This window comes from Octopus bimaculoides, chromosome 21 (genome assembly GCF_046866305.1).
Source record: "Octopus bimaculoides isolate indiv1 chromosome 21, ASM4686630v1, whole genome shotgun sequence".
Lineage (NCBI taxonomy): Eukaryota > Metazoa > Mollusca > Cephalopoda > Octopoda > Octopodidae > Octopus > Octopus bimaculoides.
The window spans coordinates 18737662-18765161 of record NC_142948.1 but is presented as its reverse complement, the minus strand read 5'-3'; the positions used below and the strand labels follow the sequence as shown (position 1 = coordinate 18765161).

At 36.3% G+C, this 27500-nt stretch overlaps 1 protein-coding gene across 7 annotated transcripts in view; it reads left to right on the top strand.

The window, feature by feature from the left end:
- The window catches only part of LOC106869944 (annexin-B12), a 214203-nt gene that overhangs the window by 27448 nt on the left and 159255 nt on the right, over positions 1–27500 (top strand). For 4 of the 7 annotated variants that reach the window (XM_089338826.1, XM_089338823.1, XM_089338824.1 and 1 more), the window contains exons 2-3: positions 21567–21605; positions 26191–26332. In XM_089338826.1, the coding sequence (XP_089194952.1) occupies positions 21567–21605; positions 26191–26332 (181 nt within the window). Of the gene's footprint in view, positions 1–16108; positions 16262–21566; positions 21606–26190; positions 26333–27500 lie in introns of all 7 variants that reach the window. The other 3 variants (XM_089338821.1, XM_089338820.1, XM_089338819.1) reach the window with 1 other exon arrangement.

Here is a 27500-nt window from a genome sequence, read left to right as displayed (position 1 = left end):
GCTATTGCTGGAAAGGTCCTTTGTAGGGTAATGCACGATAGATTGCATCTGTACAGTCCTGGTGGGGTTGCATCAGAATCACAATGTGGGTTTCGATATAGTAGGAGTACTATGGATATGATATTTCTAGCCAACTAGCTACAGGAGAAGTGCATTGAACAGGATATGGACTTATATCAAGTTTTTATCGATCTGAAAAAAGTGTTCCATTCTGTAGAGTTGCACCTTGGGAGATCTTTCAAAAGCTGGGCTGCTCTGAAATATGTGAGAATGCTGAGACAATTTGATGACAGGATAGAGGTGAGAGTTGGAGGTACCCTGTCAAAGCTAGTTTCTGTAGAAAATGGTATGAAACCCGGTGATATTCCTGCTCCTACTTTGTTTGTTCTGTATTTTACAATAGTCTTTTAAATAGCCTTTGAAGATTGTGCTGAAGAGGTCTACATAAGATATAGGACAGCAGGAAAACTTTTCTACCTCAAAAGACTTTGAACCTAAACAAAAGTTCTTCATTCTTCCAACCTTAAGTTTTGGTATGCAGTTGATTGTGGCCTGTTTGCACATTCCCAGGAAGACATGCAACACATGATGAATATGATTTCTACAGCATGCATAGCAATAGGCCTTGCAATTAACTTGAAGAAAACTATTCTGATGTGCAAACCTGCCCCCTCTAGGCTTTATATGGAACTTTCTGTATCTGTAAGTGGACAAAGGTTAGAGGTTGACACCAAATTCATATATTTAGGAAGTACTCTGCACACTACTAGTCTTGATAATGAAATTTCATATAGAATCAGCAAAGCTAGTGATTCCTTTGGTAGGCTTGACAAGTGTCTCTGGTCTTGCCTTAGGATATCTATCCAAATGAACGTTAAGGTTTATAACAGGTGTTCTGCCTTCATTGCTCTATGGAAGTGAGACGTGTTATTTATCTTAATTATTTGAAGCATTTAGAATTATTCCATCAACATTGTCCTTGGAAAATTCTTGGGGTTAGCTGGAGAATGGTGATCAGTGATGTAGAGAAGTTATAGCAGGAGAGTAGAATTGATCATTTTGCAAAATTGTTTGAGGTGGGGACATCTGATGAGAGTGAATGATAAAAGACTTCCTAAGCAACTTTTATATGATGAGCTGAAAGTCTGTAAAAGACCAGCACATAAAACCAAAATGAGGTTCAAAGACTGCCTTAAAACTGCTTTGACACAAACAGGAATTTCAGATGTTCATTGGGAGAGAGAAGTACTTAACCAAAACAGATGGAGGAAAAGAGTGCACAGTGGTCACTTGAAGTTTGAAAGGGAGAGAATGAAGCACAAGAAGATCAGGAGAAAGCCCAGAAAGAATGAACCAGTAGAAAATAAGAGTATTGATTTTCATGTGTATGATTTGTAGGAGGCAATGCTTAAGTTGCGCAGGTCTGGTCAGCCATCAAAGAAGGCATGGGAATTGACCCCTTGTAAATTATGATACAGCTATTGTTGACAACGGAATTTCAATAATTCTTTCTCATATTTGAGAAAGCAGCCACTATGTGTGTGTGTGTGTGTGTGGATGTATATATATATGTGTGTGTGTGTATATGTGCATGTGTATATGTGCTTCCATATGTACATGTATGTATATGTGAGTTTATACAGGGTGTACTGTAAAGAAATCCCGATTGATTTTTAATAATAATTTTTATTAAAGGGCATAAAAATGCATGAGTTCTTTAGGACTCAATTAAATATGGTCATGAAACATATTAAGATGTTTCATTCAATATGTCCACTTTTAGCCTTCACAATCGCCCAAAGACAGCCAAAAACAGTGTCACACAAATGCCAGACAACCTCTGCACTTAAATGATTCCATGACATGACTAAGACTTTTTTTAGAGTGATGATATTTTTGTAGGAAACTTTTGAAACGTCACTTTCTAGAATGGACCAAATAGTGAAGTCCATAATGTTGACGTCTGGGCCGGAGTAGGACCACACATTCTTGTCCCAGAACCTGCTGAAACGACTCCTGCACCTCTGTTGTATCACATTGGACATATGAGGAGTGCCATCCTGCATGAACATGTAATTATCTCCAAATGCTTCAGTCACCCTTGGCAAAACATTATCCTCCAACATTTTCATGTATATTGCTGAATTGTCCTTCATCCCTTCTTTAATGAACACCAGGGGACATTTTCTACCATTGGATGACACTGCCTCCAAAACCATCACTTCGGTGGGTTTCAGTCAGCGAAACACCTTACGGGCGCCTTTGGGAACAGCATCCAACTTTGTAACCAAAATCCTGTCATCCTGGGTGTTTGCTACAGCCTCCACAGTGAATATCTTTTTGTCCAACCAGATGAAGACACTGCTACTGGTGCTCTGAATCTCCCTTTCCATTTTCTTGCACCTGTCCAGTTGCTTTGCTTTGGAAGTGACTGAAATTAAGTGTCTGTGTTGCAATTTTAATGACTTACAGTTTAAGTCTTCATGCACAACTGTTGCATGATTGTCTGGGAGATATTGAGACTTTTAGCCAATTACCTCATGCTTCACCGTGGATTTTGCGACACTCTTTTGGATGACATCCATCAGTTGTTTCATTATTACGGATCATTTTCAACCAGGAAATGGTTCGAGGTTCAGTCCCACTGTGGACGAGTGTCTTATACCATAGCCTTGGGCCAACCAAAGCCTTGTAAATGAATTTGGTTGACAGAAACTGAAAGAAGTCCATCAAATATATGGATATGTATATATCTATGTGTGTATGTGTGTGTCTTTGAGTCTCTTTAGCACCTCCCTCAAAGAATCCCATTACTGGTATGGTAAATGTTGGTGTAACTTTTGTTCCCATTGCTGTGCTTTGTATTTGAAGGTCATATTTGTTATCAAAGTAGTAATATTTTTCTTGTACCAAACATAATCCATCAAGTATAAATCCTTTTGGGAATCAGTCTTGAATTGAGTGAATACTTTTTGAGGAAATATTGGTCATTTAATTGTTCTAAGACTGTTTCCCTATAGTGAGTTTTGTCCATTATTACAGTAGATTCTCTTGTCTATAGAAGAACCTTTCCATAAACATTTCATTATGTTTTTGCTCTTTATTTGTACTGTTTACTTTTATGCAGTTTGGAATTTTTGAGCTTGCAGTTATTTTCAGATTCCATGTACTCTTCTAAGTGTTTCTTCCTATTCATTGAATGTTTAAATCCTGTTTTGTTTTTTACAAGCCACGGATCTTTGTAGTGTTTCTTTTGGAAGAATTCCTGAAGACGAAGTTTTCTACAAAATTCCTCAGTATCTTTTATAAGATCTGTTGCATCAGGTTTTGGAGTCAGTGTGTATATGTCTATATTCCAAGAGTTTTAATTAGTTTTTCATGTGATAAATTATTACTTTTGGATTAGTTGATGCAGTATATCTTTGAATCTTTATATCATTACTGTTTTCTTTCAATTTTGTTTGGAACTCCTGCTCTCTAAGAAAAGTGTTTTTGTTTTGTTTAATCATTTGTACCCTATCTTTCTATTATTCTATTTTGTTAGAAGGAGGGTTTCCAATTATGTTTAGTATTATTAGTGTTCCATCTACCTTGGTATGTTAGCTTGTTCTTCGGTTTTCTTTGGTTTAATTGTCTGTTTTTGCCTATTTTCCCATTGCTATTGTTAGGAAGGAATTTATGGTAGTTGAGTTTGTTTTGATACGAATTACTGAGTTTTTTACTATTTTTGATAACATCAACATATGAAAGGTTATGAGTTGTCACCCTTTGATTATTTCTTGTGATTTTACTTGTAAATTAGGATGGAATGAGTTACAGTTCCTTTTGTTGTCAAGTTCTGTTTTTTTATGAATACATAATTTATTTTTAATTTTCGCTAATACTATTCTATAATTGGTTTCATTCTAATGCAACCACAGATTTTTTATATCTAGTATCAAAGTTAAAAAATCTGTGGTTGCAGAAGTATGAAACCAATTATGTAGTATTAGTGAAAACTAAAAATAAATTGTATTTTTAAATCTAGTATTGAAGATTTGATTGCTTTTTCCATAGATCTAATAATTTTTCATATTTTCCATTCGTTTGTTAATTGATTTCTTTCTGCATTATGGTGTCACATTTTTCATTTGTCTTTAAATTTAGGTCTTCAAAGTGCTTTGAATTTTTCAAGTGTGAGGTTTATTTGGGTTTTAATTTCCTCATATGATTGTCATCTTATATCTTTGAAATGGAAATGAGGCAGAAAAATGACTTGTTCTTAATTTTTGCCATTTTTCATGTGTTTGCCATATCTAAGAAAACAAGCATGCTGTAAAGATTTGGTGGCGGGTGACCAATGATGCATGAATTAGGTTAGACTGGGTGGGTAGGAGATGTTTGACAGTGTGGTGTAGCAGAATAGTAATGACGATACAATAAACAAGGGAACAAGTGAGAGAGAGAAAGATGTGTGGTTAGGAAGGTGGCAGGAATGGGTGGGGAAGAAAGAGAGCCATATAGTGATAGAGGTGGACATATTGTGAAAGAGGTGATGATTTGGTGGCTCGGTGGGGTGGGGGTCAATAAAAGAATTGGTGGAGATAAAACAGTATTAATAGATGAAGGATGGATAACAAGTGAAATGGTTTGGAGTTGTCAGAGATGTCAGTGGTATCAAGGAAGAGCTGCAGTTTAGAGATAATGGGTGGTTAGAGTGTCTCGATGAGGAAGAGATTTAGTGGTGGTGGTGGTGGTGGGGGCAGTTGTACACACGCACACATACATACACAAAGTTACAAGAACTCAGTTTGTTAGAAGTGGGTGTGTCTTCTCAAGAACTGCACGCTGCCTGTCATATTGGTCCATTGTCATCTCCTCGATGCAGTTCAATATCTTGTGATCAACCTTCACCACTTCCTCCCATGCCTTCCTTAGTCTCTCTTTTCCACAAGTTCCATCTATATTGTGATCAGCACCTCTTTATGCTGTTGTTCTTATCCACATACATCACATGTCCATACCAATGCAGTCTTCCTCCAAGCATACTACATCTAATTCTTCTTATGCCCAGTTTTTCTCTTGGTAGATTTGTACGATGTCATTCATGCACACATTGTCAAATGTCTCACTATCATAGAGCATCATACAATCTGTCCTTCACTCTGAGGGAAAGGACCTTTGTTATCAGTAGTGGTGTGTAGCTCCTAAAGTTTCTCCACCCCATTCTTATTCTTTCAAAGCAACTACCTCCCTTGTTACATCTCCTACATGACAAAACCTATCCACTTACTGCTTTGTGATCCATTTGGTCATTTAAGAGGAACTGTTTTTGGTGTGCTCATAGTACTTATTGCTCCAGTGCATCTATCACATATGAACATGTTAGTCTGCCTGTGATACTACATTTCCAAATGACTTTAGCATTTGGAGTTTATGCCTCTACTTTTCTGCATAATGAGCAAGGCCATTTCCTTCAAGGTACCAGGGTCCTGTCTTCTTTCCCGCTTACTAAAACCTTTGGTTTTGCTGCCAAAGCTGCAATTTACTCTCTAATTCCCTTACAAATTCAGGTATGAGAACTAGACCAATAGCATATAGGAGTTCTCATGGAGCCAATCTTAAACACCTTTGAGCTAACCTGTAGAACTATGATAATGAGGTCTGACAACCGAACCTTGATGAACTCTTATTTTCATGCTAAATCCATCATTGAAATCACTGTTGGCACTCACTTCATCTTTGTACAGACCTTACAAGCCATTCATCTACACCAAGTTTCCTTAGTGATCACTAAATTACTGAGTGTGATACTCTGTCGAATATATTCTTGAAATCAATGAAGGCTAAGAATAGCAGTATATTCTTAGCTAAATATTTCTTCTCCCAAAGAAGATTGCATTTGTGGGGCCTCTTGCAGTGGCAAAACGAAATCGCATCTCATCTAGGTCTACTCTGCTGTAGATTGATTGTACTATGACTTCCTTTGTGACTTTCATAAACCTGATCTAATAGTTTGATTCCTCTATAGTTGCTTCTCTCTAGAGCACCTTATTTCTCTTTGTAGCATTTTACAATGATACTTCTTTACCAGTCATTAGTTATGACACCTTCCTATATGACCTGATTAACTATCTGGGTGGTAATCAGGTATCTTACCTCACCATGAGTATCTGTGTTACAGGTATCTAAATCTTCCTCCCTGCAGTTATATGCATCAATTAGAATTTCTTAAAATCTGTTCCAAATTGCAGTATCTTATAGTTTCAGATTTTCCTTTTCCATTCTGTCTCTTGTTTCTGTATCTGTCTGGCCACTGATCTATATTGTTGCCACTGATCTATATTGTAGCCACTGATCTATATTGTATAGCACATTCTTTACCAGGAAAGTTTTTGTATTTACTGTAGTCCTTTTGCCCATTTCCTGATGGAATGTAATCTATCCAACTTGTGTGAACACTAAATAAGTTGGTGATGAACTTTTTTAGCTGATTTCCTAATATATGTTTTGCAAGTTGTTAAATCATTTGCATCACTGAACTCTCCATATATTCTCCTCATTTCTTGAACCATAACTGTATCCTCTGTGTATATCACAGAAGTCCAGTGTGTTGGACATGTCTGTTGAAGATGCCAGCCATAATAATGTGGCCACACTCAGTTGTCATAGAGGTAATCTGCAGAAGGGTCTCATAGAAGTGGTCTTTCTATTCTTCTGGTAGTCTTGTCTGTGGGGCTTTTGCCGAGATATATATTTCTTTTGAAGTACCTATAATTAGTCTAAACTTAATTATCATATTGTACATCTTGATCACCTCAGTCACCTTCTGTAAACATTTTTCAGCTAACAATATGTCTACTCCACACTTGTCATTATTACTTACCTAGAAGAATTTGTACTGCTATCTCTTGCCCATGAGAAGTTTGGTCAACGATCCCTTCCATCTTGCACACAGCACCTCATCTCTGCTCTAGCATCCCCACAATTTTACCAGACCTAACTTTCATTGTGCTTATGTTAAGGTTGCTGCTCTAAAGTTTTCAAACTCAGTGGAGGTGGAGGTGCCTTCAGTGGTAAAGCTGCTTGGTTGTTGGTCTGACAGCGTCTGCACCTGGAAAAAATAAGAGAATTTGGACCATGCTTTGCTAGTAATTGGTAGATTTACATGCTTGATTGCTTTTTCCCCTTTCATTAAATTTGCCATTATTCATTCGTCAACACTTATAGGTACCATTCAAAATATGAATAAATATATAGTTATTTCTTATGTTATTAAGAGTACTGTTGTTAGATGTTTGCTGTGATTTTTTTTGTTATTGTTATTATTACTTTCACTGGCAGTTCCCTGGTGTAGGTATAGCACTGTATAGAAATGAATTAGCTACTGGGATGCAGAGGGAGAGCACAGGCTGTCACGGAAAGTAGGAAGTGAGAGAGATAAAGACTTTTGGGTTAGGGTGGGTGCATTGTGAACAAGTCTTAAGTTACATGAGAAAGAAGAAAAAATATATTAAACAGAAGCTGGAAAAGAACAAAAGGTCTTAAAGGGGGTAATTTAACATTATGATAATAATAATAATAGTAATAATATTGTTGAATAAATGAATTGTTGGAGGACTTAGAAGAGAGAAAAGAACTAAAGATCTGCTTATCTTATCTTATCATATCATGTATCTGCCTGACAGGAATTGCTGAAGTAAAATAAAAATATGCACATGTAGAATACACTCACACAGAGGGTATGGATAAAGTGAAGCCTGAAGGTGAGACTAACAGAAGCAAAGAGATTTCATTTGAGAAGTGATCCTCTGAATTTCATTAGAGAAACATAAAAGAATGTTTTAAAAACAGAAGCTGGAAAGGGAAGAGGGAAAAATGAAACATTGCAAAAAGAAGGAATTTAATATAACGACAACAATAATTATAATGGTTTCAAATTTTAGCATATGGCCAACAGCTATTGAGGAGAAGGGAAGTCATTTACATCAAACCCACTACTTGTCTGGTACTTATTTTATTGTCCCCGAAAGGATGAAAGCTAAGTCAACCTTAGCAGAATTTGAACTCAGAATATAAAGCTGGATGAGATGCTGCTAAGCATTTTTGCCAGTTTGCTGCTTTAATGATAATAATAATAATAATAATAATAATTTTTGCTATTGGCACAAGGCCCGAAATTTTGAGGCAGGTTGATTACATCAATCCCAGTGACCCTGAAAGGATGAGAGGCAAAGTTTATCTTGACAGAATTTGAACTCAGAATATAAATGTTTAGTGAAATACCACTAAACATTTTGCCTGGTGTGCTAACTATTCTGGCTGCTTGGGACTAGTCGATTACATCGACCCCAGTGTTTCACTGGTACTTAATTTATCAACTCCGAAAGGATGAAAGGCAAAGTCGACCACAGCGGAATTTGAACTCAGAACATACTGACAGGCAAAATACCACTAAGCATTTTGCCCGGCATGCTAACATTTCGGCCAGCTTGCTGCCTTCACCTTTACATTAATTTGAACTCAGAATATAAAGATGGATGAGATGCTACTAATCATTTTTGCCAGTTTGCTGCTTTAATAATAATAATAATAATAATAATAATAATAATAATTCTTGCTATTAGTACAAGACCCGAAATTCTGAGGCAGGGTGGCTTGTTGATTACATCAATCCCAGTAACCCTGAAAGGATGAGAGGTAAAGTTTACCATAATGGCTCAAAAATATTTCTCAATATACAGTTAGATATGACCATTTTTACTGACTGCGTAGAAAATAGAACTTCAGCATGAATAACAAAAGGAAGGATAATGCTGATACAGGACAAAATAAAGTGGGGAAATGAGCAATTATAGACCCATTGCTTGTTTACCATTACTCTGGAAACTTTTAACTGGTTGCATAGCAGATGTATATAATTTTCTGAAAATGGACAATCTATTGCCAGAGGGGCAAAAAGGATTTCGGAAGAAATCAAGGGGATTGCTGATCTGCTATATATAGATAGCAGAATGTTAAATGAGGTACAAACAAGGAAGAAGAATTTAGCTGTTGGATGGCTCGATTACAGGAAAGTCCCACACAGCTAGCTGTTAGTGTTTTCACACCCATGTGGTTCCAGTTTTAGTTTCACTATGAAACACATTGAGCAAGTGCCTTTATTCTTTGGCTAACCAATGCTTTGTGCTTGAAATTGGTGGTAGGCAGTAACTGTGTGGAAGCCTTTCATTTATCAATATATATTTTATACACACATCAAAAATTACTATTGAAGATTGTGTAAGCATATGGTGCTTGTGCAATAGTACTTTAACATCTCAAAGAATCTGTATAAAAAATCTTTTTCTGCTGAGTCAGAACAGATATTTGTCAATACTGACCTGTCTGGTTTGTAACCTCTCAACTGTTCTCTTCCAGTTGACTTTGTGATTAGGGCAGTAACCAATGAAAGTACTGTATGTTTGCAATGGGAATACATGTAAAAGCTTTGTGAGCCAGTCCTTGCTTATTGCATTGCACTACTGGTAGATCTCTAACTTTTTTCCTTCTTCTGAGCCCTCCAGTAATTAACTACAATGCTCAAAGAACATGCAGGTTAGCTTGCACCAAGACTAAGATGATGCAAGTAAGTACTACAGCCCAATCTTCCATCTTCATCGAATGGCTGGTTGTGGAAGATGTAAACAGCTTCCCCTATCTGAGTAGTGTGATCTGTAGTAACATAGAAGCATAGAAAATGACGTGAACACCAGGCTTAGCAAAATAGGTGCTGTTCTCCAACATTTGCAAAAAGAATCTGGATAACAACAAGCATCAGTAATGACATGAAGGGCCAGCTATTAACTACAATAGTTCTGACAATGGTTTTGTATGGTAGCTAACATTAAGAATGTCAGTGAAGGTAGCAAAGAAGGAAGACACATTCCATTAATAATGTATGTTTCCTCCAAATTATCTTGTCAGATAGAACTACAAATGAGAACATCTCAGTGAAACAAATCCTAGCCAATTCAAAACATTGTAGTGTTGCATCAGTTTTATTTGGCAAGTTACATTTTGCATCTGACAATCACTTGTATGCAAAGTCTACAATAATCTGGACACCGGAAGAAGGAAACTAGGAAAAGGGCCAACCCCCAAACAATTGGCACTGGACATAAATTTTGAGAACATGTTGGACAAGTGCATGAAAAACTGTTACAGATCTACCACACTGGAGGTAGCTCACTGCCTTTTCCTTCTTATAATGCAAGAGGACTTGAGTCTGTGTGTGTTTGAGTTTTCAATATTGCTAAGTGCAATAGTTGGGTTGAAACCATCAGGAACATTGTTCTATCCAGTTATATATTCATAAAAGAATATTTTTTCATATATCATTCATCATCATCATCCTTGTCATTTAACATTCGTTCTCCATGCTGGCATGGGTTAGTTGGTTTGACAGAAGTTGGCCAGCTGGAGAGCTACTTGGGCTTCATTTGTCTGTTTTGGTCAATAAATCTTCATTTGTCTGTTTCTACAGCCACTTTACAGAGTGTGTTGGGTGTTTTAACATGGCACTGGCTTGGGTACTTTTATGTTGCACCATCACAGGTACTTTTACACAACACCGTCTTGGGCACTTTTACATTGCACCAGCATGGGGGCTTTTGTGTGGCACTGGTACGGGTGCTTTTATGTGACACAACATCCACAAACCTCTTGGCTGATAGAGGGATGTAGAGGACTATCTCTTCATATAAGCCAAGACATTTTATTTATGCAAGATTTATTGACCAAAAATCTTTTGTAACCCTTTATATCTTACTTTCAGAAAAGACTTGAATATTCTAATATTTGGATCTTTTTTAAAACGGGGGCCACATTTTTCATTAACGAAACACTTTGAAACTTGGAACACTGGTAGAATGTGTCATATAAAACATCTTTTTCTCTTAGTCTTCTTAAAAAAAAAAGAAATCCCTAAGTTATTCCATGTTAAAGTTGTTGTATTTCTGTAATTTCAACCAATCACTGACGTCCATTCAGCCGATATACATTAAGTGCCGACTACATAAACAAACGATTCTGAAACAATTCTATCGGTGATAGGGTTAAGGGTAAAACAACAAATTTAAAAAGAAAAAAGCAAATAAAACGAAGAAAAAAAAAAGAAAATGAAAAAAGCAAATAAAACGAAGCTATGGCTTAATCAGCCAAAGGAGTAAATGTAAACAACTGAATACTTGTCAGTGATTGGTTGAAATTATTGAAATAAGACAATTTTTTACATGAAATAAATTCGAATACAAAAATATTTTTCTGTTCTATAACACAAAATAGATAAGTATACGAAGTTTGAAAGTCTTTCGGTACCAAAAACACTACGTAAAACATTAATGAAAAATGTGGCCCCCGTTTTAAAAAAGATCCAAATATTTTCCTTTCTGTTAGACACTGTCATTAAATAGACACTTCCAATTCTACTCCATTCACCAGAACAAATAAGTGTTTTTCTTAGGTTTTGTAATATGCAGATGGAATTTCACATATTCTAATACTCTACATTAAATCAGTTCAATAACATGTCCTGGTACTCAAAGGAAAAACTTATTTCTGATGTATTTTACCAATGAAAAGATTTTGAGGCATCGCAATACCTACCCATTCTTCCTGAATGATAAAACGCGTTCTGTTTTTGATCATTTTTCACATCTCTATATTTTCATATACATCTTGTGAAGAAATGGGAGAAGGTGCTTGTTACAGTGGTAGTAACAGTAAAGACACAAACAGGGAGTGGGGAAGTAACAACAAGCGGTCATAACAAATAAATAATTAGACTTGTTACAGATCAGCTCAATCTGAACAACTACCATGCCAACAACTGTGGCAACGTCACCAGCACCACCCATGACAACAACAGCTACTACGCAAACAGCAGTGCCAGTAGCTGCAGCAGCAGCGAGAGAAGGAATTACAGCAACAGCAATAAACACAAATATTTCATGCCGCCCCCCCCCCCCCACTCCTGCCTTCATGTTAACACTTGGGATATTACATTCTAGCATTGTCATCACATCACCACACCCTTTGTAACCTTTGCCTCCTCCTCTTCCTCCCTTTTCTCCCTCCCTTTTCTCCCTCCCTTTTCTCCCTCTCCTCTCTCTTTTCTCTTCCTCTTCTCCCTCTCCTTCCTCCTCTTCAGCTCCCTCCCTCTTCCTCCCTTTTCTCCCTCCCTTTTTCTCCCTCTCCTCTCTCTTTTCTCTTCCTCTTGTACCTCTCCTTCCTCTTCCTCCTCACCCTCTCCTGCCTCTTCCTCGCCCTCTCATCTCCTCCCCCTGCTACTACTGCTGCATTATTATTGTTCATATGATTACTACTGGTATTTGTATTTTTAATATAATCTTCATTTTTCTTTTCTTTGGTTGGTAGGCTTACTTCATGGTGCATATTTTAGCATCACCATGTGACCCATGGGTACCTTTAACAGAGATTGCTCTTTTGCAGGCAGTCTACCCAGGCTTCCAGCTGGTTTAACCTGATCTGTGCCTGCATAATCACCTTCTACACTTCCCTATGACTCCAAAAAATACAACTAAACCTAGATCCCAAATCTTACTTTTTATTCCCACACATCACCACTTACTCACTTGCAAACCATATAGCTTCTTCTGATCCAAGACACAAATTTCTCAGCCCTTATCTACAATCCACCTTCACTATCTAAACTACACTCTCTAATCAAACTTCATTCCAGAAGGTAGTGTCTCTCAGCTATTCTCACTCAAGGTCTCCTTCTCCCATCCTCTCAAATACATCTGCTCTTTACCACTTTCTGAACTCCTTGAACCATCAGCAACTATTTGACCACATCTCCTCCTACATTGAAAGCATATATATCACTTTACCCATCTTCTAAGTTCTCTCACAACACTTTGTAACCCTCATAGTCAGCTCATGCTTATAGTTGCAGAAGCCAAGTCTTTTTGCAATTCTCATTCCTCTACATTTACATGCATCTCAGATCAACTCACAGACACCCCAGACACTTTAGATCTCTTCCTCCCCTGAAAATCTTTTACCAAACCTTAACTGTCTCTGCACCTATTAAGGTCATCTGACAGCAATGACTTCATTGCAACCAACCAACACATAATCACATACTACATAGTACCTGCTTCCTCCCAAGTCAGCTGACCAGTCAGAGCTCCACCAGTTTCATGTCAGTTATCTGGCAGTACAGGCAAAACATGTCCAACTGAAACAGCTGACTGAAAGTATTCTTTTCTACTCTAGTCACAAGGCCCAAAATTTTGGAGGAGGGGGGGGGGGCAGCCGATTAGATTGACCTCAGTATGCAGTTGCATACTAGAGTCGATCTAATCAACTGACCCTCTGCTTAATTTATCGACCCCGAAAGGATAAAAAGCAAAGTCAACTTTGGCGGAATTTGAACTCAGAACGTAAAGACAGACGAAATACCAGGAAGCATTTTGTCTGACATGCTAACGATTCTGCCAGCTTGCTGCCTTATTTGAACGAACATATTGGCCAACTCAGTATATGTATGTGTATACATACATATATATATGTGCAAGCACTCAATGTTTTAAGTGGATTACTCATTGCTGTGCTACTGTGGTTCAGGCAAAAGACAAGACTTGTAATGTCTGGAGAATCTCACCATCCTCAAGAAACTAGGTGGTGTTTACCCAGCAGTGTAACTCTTGCAAGACCACTCTCTGGACTTCAAAAAATGCCTCTGTAAATTGCAAGGTCTTCAGGCTTTTCCTACCTCTCTAACTGCTGCCAATTCTCCTGGTCTGTTATCAAAATAATCTCCGCCAACTTTGCTAAGTCCTCTTTTCATCCACTTTTCATCGAAAATGGTTTCTGGAACAGTACCCGACTGGAGAAAGTTTCCAACTTTGCATGTTTTGCTCCACAATACACATCATTGGCCAGTCTCCTCTGAACTCATCCTCTTCCACCTCACCAGGCTCCCTACCTTGCACATACACATTGAATAGAAAAATACTTCCTACCGCTTCAAACTGATAAATCTATTGGCCCTGATTGTATCTCTTCCATTATACTCAAGCATTATACTCCAGAACTTGCCTCTGTACTCAACAAATTTTTCATTCTCTTATTTCCTGTGGTGACAATATTGATGAAGCTCTTTCTACCCAACTCCTATTCAGCTCTGGTGTGCTTCAGGACTTAGATGTGTTTTTCACTCACATCTTTACATCTTTCTGTCACATTCAACAATGCCCACTCTTATGCTAACAACATCACTTGTTGTTTCTTCCCACTTTTTCTGATCATCATCCGAACACAGCCTAGCCACCATACTGCAAGCATGCACTAATTTCATAAGTGGAGATCTTGAGAAAACTCTTCAGTAGAATAAAGTTAACTATGTAGGTTTTTTCTTTTTCCTAACAGAAAAAGTACTTAGGCATTTCTCATATCAAGAAAGCAGCACTGCACTACATCCCTTTTAAACATGAAAGGCACTCAGCTAGAGCCCTCATAGATGTTTCTATTATAAAGCCTCTTTGTCACTGAGGGTTTATCCTGACAAAAGCAACTCCTTAACATAGCAAAGGACTGCACTCCAAAGGGTCAGAAAATATTTCAGTAACATTTCAGTATGCCACAATGGAGTATCATTCTCACATTTAGGATGGTGCTGTTGCTACACACATTGACATCCTGGCCCTCAGCTAGAGAAAGGCCATTTGTTATAAGTTCACTCATAGACACCTCTCTTTGCTTTTCTACTGTTATTATAATGGTCTTTTGTTTTTGAACTGGCTGGTCTAGTATCTCCTCAACTCAAGTGCTCCTAACCCACTTGCCCCAACTTCAGAGCCTCACAGTTATTGAATCCCTCCTGGCAAAAGCATTGTCCTTTTTGTGCCCACTTTTATCAAACCCTGCACCTAGCACAATTCCCAGTCCTTCCTTTTCAGAAAATTGGTTCATTGGCTCTCCAGAATCTCTTCCCTGCTCATATCTGTCCTGCAGGTGTCAACTTAGAATTATTTAAATGGAACATTAATGGCATCAATCTCAGTGGTTTCAGAGGGCCTGCAAAGGCTATGGGCACTGCTCTTTCCTCCAGACCTAGCAAGTAAAATGGCAAAATTCTATTTAAGTGTATGTGTGATAGTGACACTCTTTGGAGCTGTGTGTTTGTGAAGATGTTATGAGAGTAATATGGAGGGTGTGTGCATGTGTGTGTAGAAAGATGATGTGTTAGTATGTATATATTTTGTAGTATGTATATATGTGAGATGTATATATGTTAAAAAAAAAAGTGGGTAGCGATTGAGTCCATGGAAAGTGAACATTTGAAGGGAGAAGATAGGTTTTCTTTTGTTCACTTAACAATCGCTTCTTTAAAAAAAAAAGGGCTTTGGTGATGAAGATTAAGTGTTTATAATGTTCTCTAATGTTCTATTTTGTCTGCAGTTGTGATTTCAAACTCTCAAGTTGAGTAAAGGTGTAGAAAATATTCAGAGCCAGATGAGAATTTTAAAAAACTTTTTCTTTTTATATTTTCATTATAAAATTCAATATTTTAATTTTTAATGTTAATTTTCATTTTTATATTTGAACCCGCAAATTTTGTTTGGCCATTTATTTGTTCTTGATACACGGGCAACTTCAGAACTAATATTTCATTCTATTCATTTATATGCTCTACTAGCTTCGTATTATATATTAGGCACAGTATACAGTGTTGTCCAGAAAGTCAACTACTGACCGGTTGCTCACATTTTCAATACCTCAAAGATGAAAGTTCATCTTCAGTGACCACATGTTCATAAAAATGTTCCCTTAAAAGATGCATTAGTGGAACTCCATAATATGGCCTAATGCTATGTTATTGCTAATAATATTAATTTGGGCAGCATTTGCACTGCTATGGGGATGTGTATTTAACAAATCTATAATTTATATAATTTGAGATTTAACTGAAGCCTAGTAGGACCTATAAACACTTTCTACCTGAGCACTGCAGTCTTAAGCCAGTGATACACTGTTGACCTAATCTTAGTATGTAACAGTGTACTACTAACTTTCTGAAGCCTTTTTCCCGAGCAGTGATGTTTATCTGTCTGTTTGTCAGGTGAAACCCATTGCTATGTACTCGCACAAAATCAAGAAACATCACAAGAAAAGCAGCAGCAGCAGCAGCAGTAGCAGCAGCAGCAGCTCTGATGATGAATTCAAGCACCTGCCAAAGCATGAGCGTAAAATGCGGAAGAAAATGAAAAAAAAAGTAATTATCAAATAGACTTGATACTGATAATTCCAAAATAAATCATAATAATGGTGACCATAATCTAATTTTGATTCAGAAAGAGAGAGGTGGGAGAGAGAAAGAGGAGGTGGACAAAGAAAGTGAGAGGGTTTATGGCATCAATCTAAGTATATTAATCGTATTTATTTTAGTGATACCCAGAGAGGGATGAAAGGTGAAGTTAATTTCATATATTCAAATTCAGAATATAAGTGCAGGCATAGCTGTGCAGTAAGAAGTTTGCTTCCCAGCCATATGGTTCTTTGTTCAGTTCTATTGTGTGGCCCCTTAGGCAAGTGTCTTCTGCTGCAGCCCGAAGCTGACCAAAGCCTTGTGAGTGGATTTGGTACACAGAAATTGAAAGAAGCTTGTTTTCTATATACAGGGTTGGCCAAAAGTGCCCCAACAGTAAATCAAAATTTTATAAATACTATCTGTAATCCTGTATTGACTCAAATGGAAAAATGTGTCGCTCAAGAAGGACTTCAGTTTGAACAATTTTCATGATGTTTCATATTTAGATGTTTTTATTAAATTCGTTCACTTGTTAAACATAAATCTTGGAATTAAATGGTTTTGATTTACTGTCAGGGGACTTTTGGGCAACCCTGTATATGTGTGTGTGTGTGTGTGTGTGTGTGTGCTCCCTCCTCCCATCACTTGACAACCAATGTTGATTTGTTTACATCCCTGTAACTTAGCAGTTCAACAAAGGTGGCTGATAGAATAAGTACCCAGCTTTAAAACAAAGTACTGGGGTCAAATCTTTCAAGGTGGTGCCCCAGCATGGCCACAGTCAAATGGTTGAAACAAAACAAAGTAACGAAACCAAAAGTAGATTTAGTCTGGTGTTTCACAGTTTTTCTTTGCTCTTTGCAGTAATGTTAGATTGAAGTTCCAAAACTTTATATTTTAAAATTGGGAAGCTGTAGCATTAATGCCTTTTCAAAGGACATTAGCCAAGAGATTGAGCTACTTTGACTCAATTTTCCAGAAGTTTCCAGATCCAGATATTATGATGCATTTATTTCTTTAAAATACAAAGAAGGTTTTGATTAGAATGTGAGTTTTCACATACAAGACCACACTATATAAAATAGCAAGTTGAAAAATTTTGATCAACTAAGATTATCCAAATAGTTAGTAGACAAAAACTTCCTCTAAGGTTTGTTTAAAACTTAAAGCAACAAACAAAGGAAATAAATCTGATAAAAATCAGGTGCTCAAATTGTTTAGACAATATAAACAATGCAGATTGAAGAGAATCCAGTCTTTAAAAATAGTGAAAGCAACATGTATGTTTTGGTCTTCTTAGACTTCTTCAGCCAACATCTTTGCTTGGCTTAGGATGCTACTTTTGCCAACTGAGATGACTGGAACAGGGACAGAACGCACCACTGGGAATTGAACTCATGACCTTATGATTGTGAATCGAATACCTTAACCACTAAGCTATGTGCCTTCACCATAATATTGACATTACATCTATAGCAAAGTTTCTTAACTAAGAATGATCTAGTCCAGATAGCTCTGAATATGTCTGCAAAATGTTCAAACAAAACGTTTTGTTTTAATTTTTGCCAGTACAAATCATCATTGGTTTCCTCAGTTTACTGTTATATTTTATAGATAGATTTTTTTTTTGTCACTTCTCTAAGAATTTCATTAGCTTGTTGTGCTAGACTCAAATTATTTAGAGACAAAACTTCATACATGAAAGCTTACATGGAATGGTATTTTTTGACCGAAAGTGGATGACAAAATACAATTATAAAAAAAATCTGTATTGAACATGATTCCATGTTCAAGGTTCTGATATCAATGATATAGTTAAGATAATCAAATGAAATATGTAATGAAATTTGAGATCTTTAGAAATGTTGATATTAAATGTTGATTATATAATTTTAATTAATAATAGGTGCAGCTAGAATTTTTATTTTGAAGCAATAAAATTTTATAACTTAGTTTCATCTAATTATCAAATGTTAAATAGGAATAGTGCCTACTTGCTGTGAAGCAAAGTGACAGATGACTTCCTTGGGAGCAATATATACCAGTTGAATAAATATTTAAACACATGGTTATGTGAGCAAAGGTCTAGCATCATAGTTTTGTAGCCATTTTGTTTGAGTTTAAATAATTTTAAAGATAATTTTATTTTTTCTTTTGTTTACATTTAAGTATTTTCTTTGCCAGTTTTGTTCAATGAACATTTTTTTATGATTTAAGGAACGGTGTCCATGGCCTTCACAAGTCTTCAGAGACTGGTGAGATTGATATGATTGATGTTGAATTTGAAATCTCTAAGTTGAGATCTACAGAAAAAAACAGAGGTGGAAAGGATATTCCAGCATGTTGACAATTCGAGGAGGAAGGTTTTGGGTACCGCACTTTATACAAGCCTGGGAGGGGCAAAACTGTATGGGTTATGATGAGCAGAGATGGATGTATACATTATTGGTATGAAACTATCTAGTTCAGAGAATTAGAACCTATTATAGTGGTACTATATTAAGCAGAGTGAAGAAGCATGTCTGTAATGTGAGTGAGCTTTTTGTGTCAGTGAGTAAGATTTGGCCATTCAATTGGATGACTTACATTGAGATGCAGGCTCAAATATTGTATGTCACCAGCACCATCCCAGATGTGGGAAACATACTCTATCATAGATCTTTCTTCCACTTTGAAAATGCAGGAGAAGGTTAGTTTTTGAGATGCAAATTGTGTTTTGCTATGTACATGACATTACCAGAAAGGATTATGAGAGTTTATGAAGTGTAGCAATTTGGGAGTTTTAATGGCTTGTCTAAGACAAGGGAAGTTCGGCACAAATTTGTTTCTTAAGAATAAGCAGTAATCATTGCTTGTGTGCTGTTGCAGAAACTAAATTGCTATGTTCAGACTGAAAAATGTTTTTGAGGTCCTTCTTTATGGAAGCAGTGCATGTTTGATGCAAGATGCATAGGTTGCATGTGGATGATGCCTGATGGAAAAGTTAAAAAGAGGAATAATGAGTTATTTCATTTGTAAATGATGTAATAGTAAGCAGTCATTAATGTAAAATAAGTGTAAAAAGGACATATTTGAAGGGCACATTGAAGTTAATTGAGTAAAGCGGAGAGAGCTGTGTCTCTGTTACTGTAGTGGTGTGATCTAGCAGAAAGCTTTAAGTCCAAGAAATGATAGGTGGAGTTCATAGCAATGGTGAGTATATTGGAAAGGCTTTGTTGATTTTAAATGCAGTGACTTGTTTTTGCTAAACTTCTCTAAATGATAGGTGGAGTTCATAGCAATGGTGAGTATATTGGAAAGGCTTTGTTGATTTTAAATGCAGTGACTTGTTTTTGCTAGACTTCTCTAAAGTAAGAGAATATTGGCTTATGAAAGCAAGTGGGTAGTGGTAAGAATGTCTCAGGAAAGAATTGCTGGGCAGGTATTACAGGTAAAAGCCAACTAGCAGGAGACACAAGGGTAGGCTGTGAACAAGACGGTTGGATAACATCCACAAGCTCAGTTGGTTTCACTTGGGGATCCAGCTGGGTCAATTGGAGACAGTTGCTTCTGAGAGGATCTGATGGAAGGCATGCTTGAGGACTCTGCTCCCACAACTCTCCCAAGAATAAGTGGGTGAAGAAGATGAGGTGAGATGAGATGAAAGCTATACATATGAACATTGGGGATGAACTTTCATCTTCGAGATATTGAAATTGAGAGCCATAGGTACTGACCTATGGCTCCCAATTTCAGTCTGGAAGCTTGTTCTTTTCAGGGATAGGATACACTGTGACATGTTTTCAGAGACAGGGATAGATCCCTATCCTGTAGAAACTTTAGTTAATTAAATATATATTGCCTGGACTTGGTGGCTATGATTTCAAGTGACTGGAGATGTTTTTATTGTTGGTGGTAATGTATATATAGTGGTGATATTTGTAAAGTAAAGAAAAGCTTTCTCAAGTGCATATATTGTGGAGTTGGAGCAAAGCAGGAAGAAAATGTGAGAGCTTTCTTTTCAAGAATACTTCTTGTAGATTTCTCATGGTTGAAGAGTTGTGAATAAGAGAATCTGCAAAGTTGTTAGTAATCTTCTTGGCCAGAGAGCAAGAGGTTTAGCTGCAATTTGGGAAGTAAGAGAGCTTGCAGATTGTGATGTGTGAAAACAGCTTTTATTTTTTGGATAGTAATCTTGCAGAATTTGTGGTGGCTGGTAAAAAGCCACCCAGTTATTAAAGGTGTGTGATTTTTATTAAGGGGTGTAGGTCACATTCTGTATCCATGTCAGTGGGACAGAGCTACATAGGAGCCACTTGGGAGATTTGGTGGTATGAGGTAAGTAAAGAGATATGCCTGAGAAGACAGTTTCAGTCATGTGCTTGGCTGGATTCAGAGTGACATATATGTTACCAAGAATAATTAATATAAAACTAGCAGAGCTCTGAGGTTCTGCGTAGTGGTAGTTTGCCTTGATTAGACTGGTTGGACAAATTCTTGAATCTCTTGTTTCTTTTGATTTTAAATAAAACCTTTGTGAGGAGGTCCATATTGGTATTTATAATTTCCACTTATTTTAATAGTTTAAATATTTATCAAAGTTTATATATTAATGAAGATGTGTATATCAAATACTGACATGCTGTTTATATGTGAAAATATTTGTATGTATCTAAAAAGTATATGGCTGTCAATGTGTTTAATTTGAAAATGGCTTCCTTACTGAAGATTTTTTTCAAGGATCTTTTCATTAGATATATAATTTTTTGATAACTCAATTCAAACTTACTGATTGAAAAGAAGGAATGATTGGTTGTTCTCCATCACCGACATTTTGTTGTTTTAGAGTTTCTTAAAAAAAGAAAGAAATTGAGAAATGGAAGACAAATATATATTTTTGTTGATTTTTATTTATCAATGACCTGTTTGTTAATGTCTTGTCTAGTAATGGTAATGTTTAAGTAGATTGTTATAGTCTTATGGACATTGACATAAGGTCAAAAGAAGCTTTATGTTGTGATGATAGTAGTCGGGGAATGGGTTTCATAATATAGCAACCCTGAAAGGACTAAATATAGTAGTGAACAAATTCTCAGCAGTTTTAAAAGTTGCAGTCACATCTTTTAAATTCTAAATCCCTGGGCAATATACTCTGCTCTTTGTTTTATATGCTTCTTTTGTATTGTGGTTCAAAGAGCTCTGATCAAAGATACGAAACAATATGTTAATAAACAAATCACTGAGACATATTTCTAAATATTTTTTTGTTATTGTCCTTTGTTTTTTCCAGATGGCTAAAAATCCAGGATATGGCATGTACCCAGGAATGGTAAGGATTCATTTATCTCTTTGTGTTGTGTTGTGTAGTGTAGTTGGCTTGGTATGCTGATGGCTACTTCTTGATTAACTCTAGTTCATTTAACACAGATTTGAAGAATTAGAGCTGAACAAACATTTGGAAGTTAATCCACAGATCCATCATTTATTGTAGATAATAGCTGCAATTCTATTTTATTTGTAATATATTTATACAGAAATAGTGCATAATTCTGAACTTAAATTTTAGTTGTTAATCTAACTCAATTATAAATCAACTGATATACATAGGAAAACAAATAAACTCTGAATGAGCCAGTGAAGGAGTTTGGTTAGTAATGCAGCCAAATGTCCACCAACATAATGTTATTCTAAATATGAATAATCACATCATTGAGATCTTGAAGACACAAGATAATGCATGATTAATTCAAAACAAAATGAATAAATAAGCATTACATTTGACAGAATAATCTGAATGCTAAAGAGTTAAGAAAATGGAACTGAATATAACTGAAGTCAGTACAGCTGCCATAAAAGAGTCTTTGATTTCTACCACTGCTGATGTAGATTATTCAAAGTGACTAGGCTTCCACAGTTCTCATAAGTCATTCATATACACCTAGTTTCCTTACCATTCTTTATTGTTTGATGATTGTTATCATGTCAAAGGCCTTCTCTGGGTCAATGAATGCTGGTATAGAAGTTTGCACTATGTTAAGAACTTCTTTAGCAATGGAAGAGAGCTTCAGTGGTTGCTTGTTTTGGTTAAAACCTGGACTGCATCTCATAGAAGCTAATATCTTCCTAATTAGTTGGATTGATACTCTGTTACTTTTATAACTTGGTCCACCAATTTGATGGTTCTGTAGTTACTTTATACTAGAACATTTCCTTTTCCCCTGTAGCTCTTGCAGTCTCACTCACTTTGTTCCTTCACACCTTCAGCTTTAATTGGTCTTACATCTGCCAAGTTCTCTTCCTACCTTTCATTCTCAGCTTAAAGATGACAATATTGTGCTCTGTCAAGCCTTCATGATTATTTGACCAATGTACCATAAATAGTCAACAGTTGATGTTGACCTACCCACTGCTTTCTGGATCTGTGCATAACAAATTATCACTCCAGATTCCTCATCAAACTCAAAAATCCTCCTACCTTCTCCCTTCCTTGCACCATGGACTCCCTTCTTTACTCCTTCCTACACATTTACTACAGTCCCTTCCTACTACAACAATTTCCTCATCTTTCATGTTTTCTATCATTTTCTCTATCCTTCACTTTCTTCAACACTTTGAACTTATCTGAAGTATATCTTGAGATGGTATTCACTTACAACCCTAGAACTTTTCAGTCCTCAGTTCTACTAGTATCAATTTTTCACTCAAGTCACACTCTTAATTCTACAGAAATCAAGATAGTAACACCATGCATAAATTCTGGACACCCTTGACATATAAACTTGTACATGTCCCTTACCATTGTCTCATTACTTTCCTTCCATACACAACATATGTCCACTCTTCTTCTGATCAGTGTCACCACCACTTCCTGTTATCATTTCCATATTTCATGTCCTAATCCATGTTTCTTTAGTCTCAAACTGTTTCATATTAAGATACTTGTGTAAAGTTAATCATATCAGCCCTGAGTGATTGGAGGTAACATATGTTTGTACCTGGACTCCATCTCCAGAACACTTAAAAACAAACTTGCCTTAAATAAAAAGAAATTGAGTGAAAAATTACTCAACAGAAACACCTAAAAATTGTATTATCTAGAATTGGCAATCTGTCAATCTAGTACCATTATTACACCTCTTGTTACTTTCTTGACTTCTTTCTCAATTATCTCTTCTTACAGTTCTAGAACTGGATTACTTTCCATGAGTAATCCTTTTGCAGGACTGGCAGTCTTCCCAATGTATGAACTTTCATTTTACATAGATGTTTCTTGTGCAAGGAACACCAAACTGGTTTTAAACAGTTTGCAGGAATATTTTTGCAGGTTACACCAGGATTATTCTTCATGTATCTGAATTATTTTTTACTACAGTCAAAATTAACACCTGGCTTTCTAGTGTGTCCGCAGGAATAACAAAGTGATATGACGGTTATAAGTTAGCATGGTTTTTTTTCTTGTGCTGATGTGCAATAATCATCAATGAGTGATAAACACCTTTCTTGGATGAATCTAATAAAATAGTTGCTGTTTGACTGGTAGTGAGCAATTGACAAGATGTTGGAAATGTAGCCCACCTACCTACTTGGCCATCTGTAGTTTTTTCTGTTTTTGTGGAGTAATTATCAAGTAATTATTTTTGTCACAAATCTCCTATGTGCATTATAGTCATGAATAAGCTGTGGTATTAAGATTTCTGATACAAACCCACCCTTTTATCATCTGGTTGCCTGTGACTACAACATTGGACCCTTGGGGGTCCTACATGTGCAATAAATTGGTTATATTTCTACAATACACAAAATATATTAATAAATTTTTCTATACAATACCTAATAATATTTAATTATTAAAATATAAGGTCATTTTATGAAACATCAAATGGCTATAGGGATCCAGTAGAGTAAAAACAGGAATCAAAGGTGTTCATAGACAAAAAATGGTTGAAAACCATTTTCCTGGACTCTGATAATTAAGCTTTTTGTCTTGTTTACATTACAAACTATTCTGGCACAGAAAATGAAAATCTCCACGTTTTGCAAGATGTTTTTACTTTTGAACTCCTTACATAAGGTTTTTGATGTCATGGCTGTTCCCATAGCACCTTGTAGAAATGTCCAAATAGCAAGAAAACAATCATAAATTTTAACTTGGTGAAAACCAGGTGTGAACATCAGTGTCATCATGTTCTTCATTCAGCCAGTAGTCTCTGTAACTTGGTTTGAATAGAAAATATTCCACGTATAGTCCAAGTCTAGTGAATATTTTCTTGTCATCTGATGATACTGTTGTAAAGTGTTTAGCATGGTAAAACTTTGGCTTCTGCTCCCAAAATTTAAGAGGCATGTAAATGTCTATACAGGCACTTCTTCCTTGCACACTACGTTTGATTCTACTCAGTGTTTCTGGAACACATTTATACAATGTCATTCATGCACACATACATTGCATATCCAATGGAGCATGCTTGCTTCATTTCTTCTGCATTCAAGTCAAATGTCTCACTTTAATTCAGCATCACATTTCTAACATACGCATCATGAAATCTGCCCTTCACTCTAAGGGAAAGGGCCTTTGTTACCAGCAGTGGTAGTTGCTCCATGAGCTTGTTCTTACCTTGGTTACTATTCTTTTAAAGCAACAATCTCCTCTGTTAATTATGTGTTGTAGGTAACAAAAGTATCAACTTCTAATGAATGATCCAATTAAGAGGATTTATTTTCGGTATGTTCATAGTATAAACTACTCCAGTGCATCTGTTGCATATGAAGCTTACTTTCTCTGTTAATTTGCCTGTGTTTATTGCTTATATTGTACACTGTGTATGAAGTTTAAACCTATTCCTTTTCTGCATATCAGGCAAAGCCATTTCCATGAAGATACTGGGCTTCAGTCTTCTTTCTTATTTACTAAAATCTTACTCTAGGTTTAGTTTCCAGGCCAGGAATGTCTTCTCTAATTCCTCTCTGGATTCAGCTGTGAGAACCAAATCACCAACATATAGGAGTTCCCATGGACAACCAATCTTAAACTCCTTTGCAATGGCCTGTAAGACTGATGAATAGAAGGGAACTGAGGGCTGAGCTTTGTTAGACTTCTACCTTCATGCTTAATTGTTCACTGAAATTGTTGACTCACATTACTGCATTTTTGTACGTAGCTTGTATATCCTTCATATGCCATTCATCTTCGCCTAGTTTCCTCAGTGACCACCAAATTACTGAATGTGGTTCTCTATCAAATACCTTTTCCAAGTAACAAATGCTAGGCATACTGGTGGTTTACTCTTAGCCAAGTATTTCTTTTGCAGTTGCCTTTCTGGAGAGATCGTATCCATGGTACTTCCTCCAAGCACAAAGACAAACTGCATCACATCTAGGTCTATTCTGTCATGGATCAGTTGTGCTATCCCCCCCCCCCTCTCTCACAACCTGATCTAGTAGTCTGATTCCTCCCTAGTTGCTGCTCTCTAAGGCATCTTTGCCTTTGTTGCAGTTTGTAATGTTACTTCTATGCCAGTAATTGATTATAACTCATTCCTGTATAACTTGATTAACTATCCAAGTGGTAATCTTGAAATTCCTTTTACTCTAACATAATAAAAACAATCCATTAGACATACATAGATCTATTTGGTTATAATGAGTTCTTAAAAAGACTGAGTGGGACAGTTAAACAGAACCTGATAACAGTTAATGAGCCTGAAATTGTTGTCAGTTTGATGCGTATGACTTTTAGTGAGAACTTGAAGTTGTCTTGATTTCATTGCTTAGAAATTTAGTTTTGAAACATAAATTTCAATAAACTGAATACTTTTTTAGTTTTTATATTGTATTGGTGTAAAGAGACTGATTATACAACATCATTGATTACTTATTATTCAGTAATTTTGATTATACACTTTATTTTTTCACAGAACTACCCTCCAGGTACTGGGTATCCTGCTCATCCCCCAAATCCAGCTTATCCCCCAGGTAGTGTACCTCCCTCTGGACCAGGCTACCCTGGATCTGTGATGCCAGGATACCCCCCACAAGCAGGGTTCCCACCAGCTCCAGGTATGTTATATTTGTATTCACTAGGTGTTATTCTGTAAACTGCTAATATCCATAAAGATTGTGCAAGTTATGATCTTAAATACTGCTCCAGCTTACTACAGAAGACTAGGTGTTACCTCGTAAGCCAGGTAGTTCTCAAGCAAACTCTACTGGATATCACAACTGAATGCCTACAAAGGAAAAATAGAAAGTGAGTGAGTAAAGAATGAATGCACTCCTTCATACACACACACACACACACACACACACACACACACACACACACACACACACTTATTAAAAGACCTGAAAGGAATTGATTACTAATCTTCCATTCCATTGTTTTTTTTTTAATATATTTTTCAATTTATTGAATGTTCTGGATTTTAAATCCTATGGCAACCAGTTAAATACAGAAAGGATGATTACAGGCAGAAAGCTAATAATGATTCACTGCTTATTTCCAACATGCCTCTCATACCTTGTATTTGGTAATCATCATGTACACCAGGTCTACTGTTACAAAGTCAACTGTATTATTAATTGAAAAAAACACCACATATTCTGGTGTGTGAATATCTAAGCTATATTCTGCCCAGATTTCCACAGGTGTTTATCTTGTGATAATTATTTACTCTGTAAGTAGTTGTCAGTTCTTGATATTGGTGAATTAACTCTTAACTCCCTGTAAAACACAGTATTCCACTTGACTGCATCGATCATCTGATCCTTAAATACATTGATTACTGTAAAAATTGTGTTTAATTTTCTTTACAATTATTTTGATGGATGAAAGCTACTCTCTAATATAAGGGAGAAAACTCTGATCCTTTCTGTGATTCATTTTCCTCTGTTACAAAATCATTTAAGCTAGCCATCCCTAACCCATTTTTGCACTACAGACCAGTTTGATGTAAGACTATTTTTCCATGAACCAGGCTATCACAACCTGAACAAAATCCAATACAGTGAATAATATATAATTTAATTATTACATATATAATACATATATATCATGCAAAACACTTTGTAGACTGTAATAGTCAATAAAATAGAAATAAAAGTTTGACATTTATTTTCTGTGCAGCTTAGTACCAAATGATCGATAGCCTGGAATTTGGCTGTGGTTCAGTAGTTGGGGGGGGGGGGGGCTTTGAATTATAGGACTAGGCTTACAATATTTTCAACA